General features: G+C 36.6%; 1 protein-coding gene across 10 annotated transcripts in view; it reads left to right on the top strand.

Annotated features, from left to right (window-relative positions):
* LOC134348443 (microtubule-associated protein 2-like) overlaps positions 1-14,976 on the top strand; it is a 314,301-nt gene that overhangs the window by 292,731 nt on the left and 6,594 nt on the right. For 9 of the 10 annotated variants that reach the window (XM_063051841.1, XM_063051835.1, XM_063051843.1 and 6 more), the window contains 4 exons: positions 3,672-3,819; positions 6,185-6,256; positions 6,672-7,000; positions 11,379-11,471. In XM_063051841.1, the coding sequence (XP_062907911.1) occupies positions 3,672-3,819; positions 6,185-6,256; positions 6,672-7,000; positions 11,379-11,471 (642 nt within the window). The remainder of the gene's footprint in view (positions 1-3,671; positions 3,820-6,184; positions 6,257-6,671; positions 7,001-11,378; positions 11,472-14,976) is intronic. The other variant, XM_063051842.1, reaches the window with a different exon arrangement.

The following is a 14,976-nucleotide window of genomic DNA, read 5'->3' as shown; positions in this document are numbered from 1 at the left end:
TCTTTTATTAGGAGCCTCTAGATCAGACATAATGGGTAAATATGATCTGGTACAAGTTACAACAAAGGAATTGTGTATGTAATTATGAAAGTAATAGCATGTCTAAGTGATGGTGTTTCTAAGTGGTCCAGATCTCCTGTTGGCATCAAGCTTTTGAACATGCTGGTTCTACTTTCGATGTTTACCAAGGAAGCAATGAATGGAACAAATGTTGATGGGAATAACTTTGATCTCAATATTTATTTGAAGGAACTTATTGCTTAAGCAATATTGTATGATGGAGAAGCTTAGAGGTTTAGAGGTAATAGAGGAGTCAAAAAAGATCATGATGAAGTGAAGCCACCAATATAGATGAGAATTACAGTAAATGTGTTAGTGGTGTCAAAGTGCAGAATGGGGATAATAATTATGGGGGCCTATGGATGCAACTCAGGGAACACCTGAGGGAATGTCACAGGAGTCAAACAAGAAACCATTGGAGGCCATAGACTCCTGATGAAGGGTCTCAGCCATTGTCAGTTGCTTACTCTTTTTTATAGATGGTGCCTGACCTGCTGAGTTCCTCCAGCATTTTGAGTGTGTGTGTTGCTTGGAGGCCATAGATTGACAGTTTTCTATAATGTTGCAGATTTCTGAGCAGATCATTATACTTCTACATATACTATCTGTGGGGGAGGGGATGTTTTTCAGGAATCAGAAAAGCAAGAGAGGTGAATTCTAAATAGTTACAGAGAGATGTAATAATGATAATATTTGTTAAATAGCTACCTTAAGAGCATGGGGCTAAACTTCAAATACCATTATCTAATGACCAGATGCATGGGAAAAATTGTTAACTATATACCCAGTCAGTTTATTATTCTGATGATAATGGTTTCACAGGTAGGAAACAAATGCAAAATTAAAGGTGCGGCTCGCAGAATTTAAAGTACAAAAATATTTGAAAGAACTTTAGAGTTGATCTTTTTAAGGCGGCATTTTGGAAAAAGAATAGCAGTAGATGTTTGAAGAATTGTTGTTTTCACTTGTATCCATGTAAGGAATCATAAGGACTTTACCTCAAATTAGGAGCAGACAAATTAGCACCTAAAATTTACCCAGTTATTCACAAAGATTACAGCTAACTTGATTTTAACCCAGCCCTGGTAATATTCCTGTACCTTTTCTCAACAAGAATTTGTTTGTTTCAAATTTCAAAGGTCAAAGTAAATTTATTATCAAAGTGTATATATATGTCACCATATACAACCCTAAGATTAATTTTCTTGCAGGCATTCACAGTAAATAAAAGAAAAGCAATAGAATCAATGAAAGGCTGGACAAACAATCAATATCCAAAGACAACAAACTGCAAATACAAATAAAACGATAATTATTATGAACAAATATTAGGAGTATGAGATGAAGAGTCCTTGTAAGGGAGTCCAGAGGTTGTGGGAAAAGTTTAGTGATGGGGGGAATTAAGCGAAGGAAAGTTATCACCTCTGATCTAAGAGCCTGATGGTTAAGGGGTAATAAATTCCTGAACCTGGTGGTGTGGTCCTAAGGCTCCTGTACCATTTTCCTGATGGCAGCAGCAAGAAGAGGGAATGGCCTGGATGGTAAGGCTCCTTGATGATAGAAGGTGGTTTGTTGCGACAGCACTCAGTGTAGATATGCTCAGAGCTGGGCCAGCCTTTACCTGTGATGAACAGGGCCATATCCACTACTTTTTTTTTAAAGCTTTTCTATTCAAGGGTTTCCATACCAGGCCATATTGGAACCAGTCAATATACTTACTCTCTACCACACATCTATAGAGGTTTGTCAAAGTTCTAGATGACATACAAAATCTTCAGAAGTTCTAAGAAAGTAGAGGCACTACGTGCTTTTTTTTTTGTAATAGCACTTACATGCTGCAGCCAGGATAGATCCTCTGAACTGATAACAGTGAGGAATTTAAAACTGCTGACCCTTTCTGCCTCTGATATCCTGATGAGAACTGCCTCATGGTCCTCTGGTTTCCTATTCCTGAAGTCAATAATCATTTCCTTGGTCTTGCTGACATTGAGTGAGAGGTGGTTGTTGTAGCACCATTCAGCCAGATGTTCAATCTTAAATGTAGCATTCAGTCTTAAATGTGGTACAAGTCTCTGCTTCCACACGCTTCAAGGAAGAAATTTCCAAAGACCTACAGCGGTATGAGGGAAAATATTTCCTTCATCTCTAAGTTGAATAGTTGACCCATAATTTGTAAACAATGGCTCCTAGTTCTAAATTGATCACTTTCTTCCATAGTCCAGTGTCCTCACCTATTGGTCTCCTTATTTTTGCCTTTAGCTCTTCCACCTATCCCTTCCCAATTTCTTACTTCATCTCCCACACCTCCAACTTACCCCGCACCTGGTCTCACCTATCCCCTACTAGCTTGTAATTCTTCCCCTCTCCCCACCTTATTCTGGCTCTTCCCACTTCCTTTCCAGTTCTGATGAAAGATCTTGGGTGAAATGTCAAATGTTCATTCCCCTTTATAGATCCTGCCTGACCTGCTAAGTTCCTCTAGCATCTTCTGTGAATTGCTCAGGATGAAAAGTTTCTCTATATACGCCCTGTTATGTTGCTTTTCTATGGCAGCTTTAGAAATGCCTCTTCTGTTTTCGTTGTGATAGATTTAGTGCTCACTTTCCCATAGTTTCTTGCTTTCTGCTTCCCTCTATTTTTGAATAACGGAGGTACTGTAAAGCTATTCTCTGATCTCATGGAACTTTTCCAAAAACATTCCATGTCACTGCTCAAGCCAGAAGGCTATTTTCCCCCACCATATTAGGTCTATGCTTACCTCTTGAAACGATCATAGTTTCAGCGTTATTTGTGAGACCTTGATTTGCACAGAGTGGCATAGACATTTCTATTTAAAGATTTAGCATGAGGTCCATCAGGATCAAAGGGCTTGTCAGCTCACAGTTCCAATGTTCAGCTCAGTCCCACTTTGCTGGTGATTGGAATTTCCCAAAACCCATTCTCTCGATTTCTGAAAGATATTATAAGTATTTTCTATAGTGAAGATGAAGCAAAATACTCATTTAATTCATCTGTCATGTCCTTGATTTTCATTTCACTTTGTTTTTGAAAATATCATTACATCACATCAATGCATGGACAAAATACTGCAAAATCACTTCTTAAAACCTAAGTAATAGTTTTAATTTTGCAGAAGTGCTTTGGTTCAAAGTGGAATTTTCAAGAATATGTTGTGAACTGCTGTAAAGTAAATTGCTTTGTATATTATGTGGATACCTGTAATCTGTGTTGAATGAACAGAAAATAGTTTGTTATATCACCTGCCTTTAACAATACTGCATAACAATGAATAGTAATTTATTCCCTATGTCTTTGGAGATACAAATCTGTGCACATATGCATGACGATTTTAAATAAATTGGCTGCAATATGAAATCTTTCCCTTAGCATTTTAGTCAGTTTTAACAGCTTGTCCATTGATATTTGCATGCTCTGCTGGAATTGGGAAAGAATTGTAAAGCTCAAACGTATTTTAATTGCAAGTTATTGGCACATTTTGGGAGTTATGTGCATATTGAATATTATATTTGCCCCATTTCACATTATTATTACAAACGTTAAGGAAGTTGCATAGAGTGAGAGATCATACTGACATGATTTGTTCTGTGCAGGATACCACAGGGAGGAGCCCAGAGAAGCGTTCAGCTTTGCCGAGACCTTCTTCAATCTTGACTGCTCGCCGAGCTCCGCCAGAAGAAAGGGATCCACATTTTGTGACAGCTACAAGCCCAGTTTATTCAGCACCGAGGCGACCAACAAGTTTGTTTTTGTATTTCTCGCTAAAACCTCAATATTGACTGACTGACTTAAGCATTTTATATCATTTTGAGTTTTCAATCATGTGAGATATATGCATGATGGTAGAAGGGCATACAAGTGCTTACACTGCTTTTTCTATATGTTTACACCACTCTAACCCAGCACTTTAAAATTGCGTAATTTAGTAAATAATATAGAAGAAAGCCAAAAATGGCAGTTTTTTTTTGGAAGATCTAGCTAACAGAGACAAATATGACAAATATGTTCTTTTTATCCTGTTTCCAAGAATGTCATTCTGTTTAATATAGCTATATATAATAACATAAGAATATAAGAAACAGGAAGAGGAGTAGCTGAGCTTTCCTCTGCCATGCAATAAGATCATGGCTGATCTGGCTGTAGACTCAGCTCCACCTTCCTGCCTTTTCCCCATAACCCTTCCTGCATGCAAAAATCCATATCTGTATCTTAAATATATTTAATGGGGTAGTCCCTACTGCTTCCCGGGAAAAGAATTCCACAAATACACTACAGTATGGGAAAAGCACTTTGTCCTCATCTCTATCCTAATTCTATTCCCCTGACTCCTATCTATCTCTCCTAGTTCTAGTCTCACTTACCAGTATAAATAGCTTTCTTGCCTCTGTATCTATTCCTTAATTTTATACGTTTCAATAAAATCTGCTTGCATTCTTTTCTAAATTCCATCAAGTATAGTCCCAGGCGACTTGATCTCTCCTCGTAGATTAACCCCCTTTTCTCTGGACCTCCTCTACACTGCCTCTAAAGCCAGTATGTCTCTCCTCAAACCATTCAGTACTCCAACGGCAATTTCAGCAGTACTCTACACAGTTGCAGCATAACCTCTCTGCTCTGAAATTCAATCCCTCCAGCACTGAAGGCCTACATTTTATTTGCCTTCTTGGAACCTATTGCACCTGCAAACCATTCTATTGCAATTCATATTCAAGCATTCCCAAGTTCCTCTGCAAAATAGCATGCTGTAATCTTTCACCATTTAAATAATAATCTGATCTATTTTTCCTTCCAAGTGGATGCCATCACATTTACCAGCATTTTACTTCATCTGCAAGATGCTTCCTCACCCACTTAATCTATCTATTTCTCTTTGCAGGCTCTCTGCATCCTCTGCACATTTTGTCATTCCACTCAATTTAATGGCATCAGCAAAATTAGATATGCTGCACACTGTCTCTGAATCATTAATGTATACTCTGAATATCAGCACCGATCCCCATGGCACTCCACTCTCCACTGACTGCCGATCAAAGAAAAACCCATTTATCCTAACTGCCTCCTTTTAGTTAATCAATTCTCTATTCATGCTAATACATTACCACCAACTCCATGTATTCTTATAGCTGTCCTTTTTTTGACACTAGCCATCACCATCTGGAAATCCAAGTATTCACTGTCCACCTGTTCCCCTCTATCCACTGTGCTCATTATATCCTCAAAAAGCAACAGTAACTTTGTCAAAAAGGACCTACCCATCATGAATTCATGCTGAGTCTACTAGATGGAACCACTTCTGTCCACATATCGCAGTATTTCTTCCCTGGGAAATTCATCATCAGCAATAACTTTTAAATTGGGCTTTGAATTTGACAGTGGGAAGTCAAATTAACCATTTGAACAAGGAGTTCCTGCTCAATTATGGGACACTCTGTGCCATGCCCTATAATGAGAAAAGATTACATTTTGGGCATTTACTGGTTTAATCACAGACCTACCCTTATCCTTTTCGTAGGGGAAGAGATCAAGTAAGTATCTCGTTGGTTAGGCTAAGCTGTTGGTATATAGGAATCTCTTTTACTGAATATATTTATTAAAACAAGTTTCCATTGTTATATTTTGACTTCAGTTACTAACATAATGCACCTCGTTGACAAAACATTGGCACTTTGTAGATCTGAGAACTGTCCATTAGGATTTTTTAGAGGAATCACAGTCTAAATTGTTTGCAAAATGGTCTCTTTTATTTATATTGCAATTATATTTAATTGTATTTTCTAAGTAGCCTGTTGTAATTTGCACTTTCAGTTCCAGTTACCCTAGTGCTATTCTGTTTAAATAGAAAAGTAGAATAATTTCAATGGACACAATAAATGCACTAAAGAGCCATAACTAAAAGTGCAAGGATGTCAAACCACTCTCTTTTCAGAACCTGTGCATGTGTTCTTGAGATATCAGAGAAGCCAGTCTCTTTAATAGTGCTTGAAAAAAAATGTAAATTAATATCTGGCATGCAAATTACAAACATAATGATCATTAACCATTTCTCTCTACTAATTTCTTTGCAAAAATTCATATTTTCATACCTTGTCTGTTTTCTACCTTGTAGCTATAAGGACTGAACCAAGAAGTGACCAGAGGGGTCATGGGATGACCAGATCACGAGCACAAGCGAGTGCAGGTACCCTGTAGTTGGTGCTGGCTCTGCCGCGATGAATATTTTGTAAAAGTTACTTATTTTCAGCGAGACAGACTCGGTGTAGCTCACTTGGAACATTCAAAACCGTGGTTGGACGGATGTGACGGGGTTTTGGTTTTTTGTTGTACAGATCACTAACAGGTTTCCAGAATTAACTTGCAGGCTAAGAAATAAAAATACCAGAAATCCAGTTTCAAATCTTTTCTTTCCTAATCCAATTATTAAATTGTGCTTCAGAGGTGAACATGCTTACTTAACCTATTCATAATTATTCCTTAAATTCTATTTAAAGATGTGATCATTACCTAAGTAGTCTGAGTGATAATGTTTCTAGGCATGTACAAAGGCTATGTTGTTTTAAACAAATATCAATATAAACGACGTGTATTTTTTCAAGGCTCCGAATCAGCGCGCTCCAAGTCAGCAAGAAGTGGCACGGTCACACCATCCACTCCTGGATCCACCGCAGTCACGCCGGGCACGCCGCCCAGTTATTCTCGTACGCCAGGAAGCCGGACGCCTCGCACTCCCAGCACACCTGGCACACACAAATCCCCCATTCTGGTACCCACAGAAAGGAAGGTGGCCATTATCCGCACTCCTCCAAAATCTCCCCTTACTCCAAAGCAGTTCCGCGTTATCAACCAACCAATGCCAGATCTGAAAAATATCAAATCCAAAATTGGATCAATTGACAACCTAAAGCATCAACCCAGAGGAGGGCAGGTATGAGATTAGAATACATAGACTTACATAAAGTATGCTATGTGATTTGATGGCAATCGTGATAATTTTTACTTTTGGGAAAGAAAAATCAGAGCTTGAACTTTAACAATACTGTGTTTTTATCTCTATGACTGTCTCCTTTGATTTCAGATATTATACTGAACTTGCTGTTGCTCATCTGGTAAAAGGGGATGCAATGTCTGATCTAAAGGAGCAATGGCAATAGGTTTTCTCATGTTTCCTACTTAAAGGAAAAGATTTGCAAAAAGCATTTTTGTGACTAGTGGGAAGAAATTAAATGGAATGAAGAACCTATGCTTAGGAAAAAAGGCAATAATTTTGCAGCTGAGTCTATCTTAAACCTCATTGTTAAGTAAAGTGTAAGGTTTTGCAGTTACTTCTGGTTCTGTTAAGTGTTGCAGTAATATCAGTTTATAATTGTGATGATTAATTAACGATGAAGCTTTTGTAGTTTAATCAATATTATTAATACTGTACTTACAACCTGTGAATAACAGTTTGACAGATGGTTTCATATAAAGGGGGACATTTGATATATACATTAAGACGTTTTTGCCCTACCTCATCTCACCTGTATTGTATCATTCATGGATTCCTTTGTTACAATTTGACTGTTGTGTTGTCTCCCCTGTTTTGCCCTCTGTAAACCTGAGGTGATTCAAAACTCTGCTGCCCATGCCCTGGCTTACATCTTGCCATTCACCAGGACATAACCCTGTAAGCAATACTTGAATGTTGAAACACACTCTTATTTTCACCCTTGACCATATAGTTTTCTGTCTCTAGTTTTCTCCATCCTGTAACCTTTTCTTTGATTCTGGCCTCTTGTAATGCCCAGATTTAATTATTCCATCACTGGATCCAATGTCTTTAGTTGTCTAGGGCCCAAAGTTCTGAAATTCCTTTCTGAGGCTTCCCAACTTCACTTCTCTTCTTTACAGTGGTACTTGAAAGCTTGTCAGGAAAGTAAATGTTAGTTCTCTGCCTATCAATTTTTAATAGTACCTGTGTTATGAGTTTTCTGCCCAAATTATCTTAGAAAAAAAAAGCCTGATGACTGTCTTGAACCACAGCAACCTTGAGGTGAAAATATTGCCAGGCCAACAGGTAGGGTTGGCCTGGCAATAGGTGCAGTCTACTGATGCCTATTTAGTTTAGGGGGAATGGGGATGGCCACTGATGATAATGAAGGAATAACTAGTACAATAGATTCGATATACGTATGTTGGGGGTGAAAGGAATGAAAGATGGTGGTGCTTGGGGTGCAAGCCAGACACTTGCTTCCACACTGCTGTATTTGTAATCTTTGGCCATATTAAGAAAGGATGCATATGCATGCATGCATGTTTGACATGCATTTGGTCAAATTTTCAACCATGCACATGTCACTGGCTATTATCCCAGTGGGCTGCTTTCTCTTGAAGTTTCTAGAAACCCCACTCAATCATACAAATGGAGAGAGTCACATCTTGCTGCTTAATCTTTATGCCATCTGATTTGCAAGTGGGAAATTCAGCATTGGGAATGTGATGGTAATGTCACTGAATCTCCCTTTGGTTGGTTCTCTAACTCATTTGATCGTGTTCCCGTGAGGCATTTGCTGAAGATTGTGCTGTGTTATAGGTAATAGACAAGTTATTTGAAGTGCATCCAAGTAAATATCCATTGTGTAGTCAAACTTTACAAGCTAAATGTTGTATGACTTCAGGACTTGTCTCTAGATCTTATATCTAGATGCTTCATCACAATTCTTGCTACTATGAAAATTAGTTTTGTTATGCTGAAGCCCCATATAGATGGTGCATTTCAGTGAAAAATTTTTTTTAAACCTGCAGTAAGTCCACAATCCCTGAACTTGTTTCTCTGTCCTTCTGGTCCACATAGGTCTTCCCAGTATCTTCCCTATCACTCAGTTTCATTCTCTCCCCCATCTGGGTCCTTCTGCCCAATTAGCCAAACACTATAGCTATTGAGTCTCCTATCCCCTCCCCCAACAAGTTCCATCTGCCCATTGTCTCTCTCCTTGTATGGTCCCAATAATCACCTCCCTTACTTACTAGGTTCCAGCACCTTCAGCCTCTTGTATCTCCACTTATCACATTTCCAACCTTTGCCTATACTTCTACCCATCTCCATTTGCCCTTTTTATTTCTTCTTTCCCTATATGTCTTTACTTATCACCCAACAGCCATTGTCTCCTATTCCACCCCTCTCCCTCTAGCACCTGTCTCCATCATACCTTTTCTCATCTCATTCCATCTGACACCTTTTAGCCCTGTCTTACCCCTCCCATCTCCCCTCACCTTTTTATATTGGCTATCTCCCCACTACACTGTCAGACTCAATGTGGAGCATTGATCTAAAATGATACCCTCTTTGAGTTCATTCAGTAGTCTTTTTTTTTGCTTTGGATTACAGCATCTGCAGTCTCTTAAGTCTCCATTCACAAATTAATTGCTGGGGAAATGGACAGTTAATTGGTTTATTCCTTCAGTTCTATAAGGATTTCCAAGGGGATGCTTCATTTACAAACAAGCTTTCTTTAACAATTTTGATAACTAATTTTTTGTTGTTTCCATTTCTGAGAGACTAGTGTTAATTACTATGTATTTTCCCCCTATTTTACACAAACTTTACATCTGTTTGTTTCATTTCATGGTGACTTTGAAGCATGTTTATTATAATGAAGTACATGGTAAGATTATTTCAGGACTTCAACATTTATGACAAATGAATCTCACAGGTACACAGTTATTTTAGTGACAGGATTCTACAGGGAAACAGATCGTTATCACTTTGATGCCATAGAAATTATTCAATTGATTGAACAGATTGAACTTCATCTAGTAGATGCTACCACGTTTAAAATGTCTTGATTTCTTGTCTGTTTTCAAAATTTGTTTTTAAAGCCAATTTGTTATGAACAAGAAGTTGTAAATATTTTGGCTTCATAAAGCTATTAGCTTATTCCAGTTAATAATCTTTTTGTTAGTCATGATGACCCAAGTATATTTTTGATGATTGGTTTCACTTGTGGGCATGCCAAAATGAATAACAGCATGAGATCCTTATCTTGCAGTTCTGCAAATTAACTGAATGTTCTTTGCAATGAGAAATATCTTTGTAATTCTATTGTTTTATTAAAGTTTGTGATAGTGATGAGGGAACAAAGAGATCAGGCTAATGAAAATATGTATTTCTTTGTTTAACCTCAGTTTCCCCATGAATATGTTTTGTCAGTCTTTCTTGGGTTGTTGTAAGGCAAGAAGAAATGACCAAGGACGGTGCTTACCCTAAACTTTCTATTGAGTCATTCAGTAGATATTCATGAAATGTTACAAGCCCTCAGTGGTCAATTTTGCACAATTAAACAGTCAGCATTTGTAATTTTGTCATCCTTTAGTCTATTACTAATAACATATGCTGCACATCAGTAAGGTGATGGCCTAAGAAACGCAGTCTGGCCTGGGTTTAATGTGTTTAAGTTTGTGTGTGTGTGTGTGTGTGTGTGTGTGTATGTGTGTGTGCGTGTGTGTATGTGTGTGTGTGTGTATGTGTGTGTGTATGTGTGTGTGTGTGTGTGTGCGTGTGTGTGTATGTGTGTGTGTGTATGTGTGCGTGTGTGTGTGTGTATGTGTGTGTGTGCGTGTATGTGTGTGTGTGTGTGTGTGTGCGTGTATGTGTGTGTGTGTATGTGTGTGTGTGCGTGTATGTGTGTGTGTGTGTGTGTGTGTATGTGTGTGTATGTGTGTGTGTGTGTGTGTGTGTGTGTATGTGTGTGTATGTGTATGTGCGCACGTGCCTGTATAGCTTAGCTGCTATTTGCACATGGAGCTTTTTTATGCAGCATTTTTTATTATTTTTTTAATTTTGGTTTTGCTGCATTGTTGAACAAAGCTTATGTAGGCTTAAGTATGGCTAAAACTAAATACTTGCAGAAGTGTATATTTAAAATCAAGTACGAAAAATTTAAAATCTATACTGTTTAATATATCATTTGTGAGATAGTTAATTGCAGTATAACTGTGAACAGATAAAATAATTTTGTGTAGTTTTTTTAAACAGGAATTTTAACCAAAACCATTTCGGAAGAATTATAATTTTAATAGAAGTTTGAATTTAAACTGCAGGAACCATCTTTCAAAGGCACTTGTCATTTACGACTGGCTTTTGATAACATGGAACATTTTCTCAGTCCAATTGGAATTAACACTCTCTATAGAAAATTGGAAATAAAATTCCTCTTTATAAGCAGAAAATGTGTGACAGTATGTTTCTAATATTATTGACAGTGGGCATCTTCTCACTGAATGACTAGTGTGTAGATATTGATTGGTAAAGTCCCTGTCATTTCCAGGTACATATAGCAAATGTAAAACCTGATTTTAGCCATATTCAGCCAAAATGTGGCTCGCTGGACAACGTGCGTTATGCTCCCCCGATTGGAAACGTGAGTCACTTCTTACTTTGAAAACTGAGAATTTATTTGAAAGAAAAATTCTGTAATTATTGAGTAAAACTCTTAAAAAGACATGAATAGTATTGCTTGCTTGCTTATCAATTAAAAAGAAATGTTTGTTTTCTTTGCATCATTTCATATGAGATGCTACTGCAAAGTATTGTTTGAAATTTTAAAAATAATACATGGGTGATTATGTATCTTCATGTGTGCATTGAATGTAATATTATTTATTTTCCATATTTTAGGAGACAATAGCAAAGTTTACCATATGATCAACATTTACAGAGGCAATAACTCACAACCTTTATATGATTTTGTATTCTCATCATAATTAACATCCATTATTAATGCAGTTAATAACTTTGATTTATTTCTTTGCCACAACACATTTGCTTTAAATATTTACATTAATTATATTCATAAAGCAAATGTATCAGCTCAAATGATTTGATTAGATAGCATATACCCCAATATATTGTTTTGGAGTTTTTATTTATTTCTAATTTCTTTTTCCCGTGATACTATTTTGAAGAACAGCAGTGGAGTTCTTTCCAGAGCTCTTGTCAACATTTACTTTGAACAACATATTTAAAAATAGATTATCTGATCACTCACTTATGTGTCTGTTGGAGCTTGCTATATGCAAATTGCTATGGTGTTATCTATAATATAAAAGTGAATGCAGAACAGTTAACTTGGCTGTAAAGTTGTTAGGGAGATCCTGAGATCATAAGTAAGTAAATTACTGCAAGACTTTTTTTCACTTCTCCTAACTCTTCTGGAAATAATATGCAATAGATATTTATTTAAATTCTAGAATTGACAATGTTTACTAAAGTTTTATTCTCTCTTAACTTGTTCCATAAGGCTGTTGTGCAGATGATGTAAATATTCCTCAGAAGAATACTTGGTTCCTGTCTGGTTTTGGAGACCTTTATGGATTTCCCTTTGATATCTTTTGTCATCTGCACGTTTAATCTTGATAATTACAATTCAATAATTTCAATGCTCCCAATCCTCCTGCCACCAACTCCAAATGCTAAGACATTCAGAACCTCCTTAGCGTCAAAATTTAATTTTCTGATATTTTGCACCTTTGTAAAGACCATTATACCCTTTAATTTTTCCCATCACTAAATGACCATAAAACCACATTTCATTTAAGGAAGGAGTCTTTCAAATGACTGACAGAGCTACAATGGAAAAGAGTAAACAGTTGACATTTTGGGCCAAGAAGTGTCAACTGTTCACTCTTTTTCATAAATGCTGCTTGGCCTCCTCCAGCATTTTATGTGTATTACTTTGATTTCCAACATCTGCAGATTTCCTCTTGTTTGTGACAGAACCACAATAGTTTTATTTTCATTTTTACTATTATTACTGAACTAATTTAAAATAATTATATTCTTACAAACCATCTCAACCAGCACTAGTAATATTACATTTGTACACAATCCCTGTTTATGACAGTATTTCCTGATAATGTGCTGGACCAATCATCTACAATAGTAAATCCATTCAGTCCATTGAAATGGCAGTTACTGTATTTCACACTTGATTCTAGATCTACAACTGGACATAAATGCATAAAGAGTGTAAATCAAATAAAAGCGACAGCTAGCTTTGAAGTAAAGGAAGTTGAAAGGTAAAAACCTGAAATCTAAGAATATATTTGTATCGACTAAGACAGAAGAAGAAAGGATGCATTTTGTTGCAGAATCCTGCTCTTTTGTACCCCGGAACTATTTCCTCTCGTAAGAGCAAGATCCAAGATTATAACCCCTCACAAAAAGGAATACAATTTTCCTTTCACAGAAGTGCTGGATACCACATATTTATCTCCAACCAGTATCAGGTAATAAACTTCAAAAATAAAAAGATGTAATAATTCAATGTAGAGTGATAATGAAAATAAAATTCAACATTTTAGAATTTGAACGAGAAAGGAATAAATAAAATGGAAATCCCAAAATACCTTGTAATAAAATATAACCTAATCAATTAATTAATTATTCTAATTATACCCCTCATGGAACTGACTCTCTACTGTGTCACAAGAGAGCTGTCATCTGACTTGGACAACATCAATCGGGATCAGTTCGATACATTATTCTTATATTGTGTACATCTCAATCTTTATAGTGCAAGCAGAAATCATGCAAGTAATTCAAAATTTAAATCTAATATATTTTTATATTAACTCTAATGACTTTAATAGTTAATGGCTGTCAGTTTTGTTCTTTTTGTATCAAAATGTCTCTTTTTTGACTTTCCAATTAATAACTTTCTTCATTATGGTACTCATCAAACATTTAACTTTTCATTTTCTTTCTGATTACATTTTTTTTCAGACATCTTACCACAGTATTAAAATCCATTAACCTCAGCTACCCACTATTCTCACTTTAGAACTAAATTTACAACTATTTTCTCCTATTGTTGGTCTTGCACAACTGTCTCCTTTCTCGCTCATGCCTTTTGAATCTGTTCACTTGCTTGATTTTCCTCTTATTCATAGTCTGTTAATTTAAATTAATGCTTACCTGCCTTTGATAGATGACAATAAAGATTTGCTTGGTCCCAATTACTAGGATAAGGTATGCATGTGTGAGGAAGAATGGTTGGGTTGTCTTTTAAGGAAAACTCAGGAAGAACTGAACATTTTGAAGTTTTAAAGTAAGAGAGAAAATCTTATTTAAACACAAAATTTTAATGGATTTAATAAGATAGATGTTGGACAATGCATCTCCTATCTCGTTGGCTCAAAGTCAGCACAAAGTATTGGTCATTAAAGATTAAATTGAAAAATTTTAGTACTCAGAGGCTTACCAGTCTTTGGAGTTCTCTGGATGGGGTCAGTGTGTGCTCAGAGATTGATAGATTCTTAAGTTGCAAAGTAATAAGGCATAAGGAGAGAGTGTTAATTAAGTGTTGAGATAGATCAGCCATGGCATAACCAAGGAGTTAAGTGTGCTTTAAGGATGAGTAGCTTAGTCTCTTTCCTATTTCTAATAACTTATTCACTGTGGAGAATAAAGGAAATTAATGTACTCTTTTGTAGCATGTTATTCAAACTATATTGAACATAATGCCCACTGTGTTGGGCCACTTTGTTGACAATGGCCATCTGAAATCAAATGAGGAAAATTACCGCAACCTTTCATGACAGCTGCTGAAGTCTTTCACCCAGTCATCACAGAAGTAGTTATTTTACTACAACAAAATATAAAAGACAACTCTCTTTGACTGCATGCCTGTGCCATCTTGTAATAAAACTGAGACCTTCCCTATGAAGCCCAGAACTGTCACTTTGTTGCAGCTGCATCAACTTACATGTTTAAATGTGATGTTCCGCTTTCTTATGTGCTATGAGTAAATGTTCCACTGCTACCCCAGTTACAGCATTTGGCAAAATAACTTTTAAATGTAAGTACTAAACAAATGGAAACACTTCAGGGAGAAAATGCACAGGGCATAAACTCTGCATCTGAAG

The sequence above is a fragment of the Mobula hypostoma genome, chromosome 6, assembly GCF_963921235.1.
Source record: "Mobula hypostoma chromosome 6, sMobHyp1.1, whole genome shotgun sequence".
NCBI lineage: Eukaryota > Metazoa > Chordata > Chondrichthyes > Myliobatiformes > Myliobatidae > Mobula > Mobula hypostoma.
Note: the sequence above shows the minus strand (reverse complement) of the source record. Positions and strands in the feature narration are given on the sequence as shown.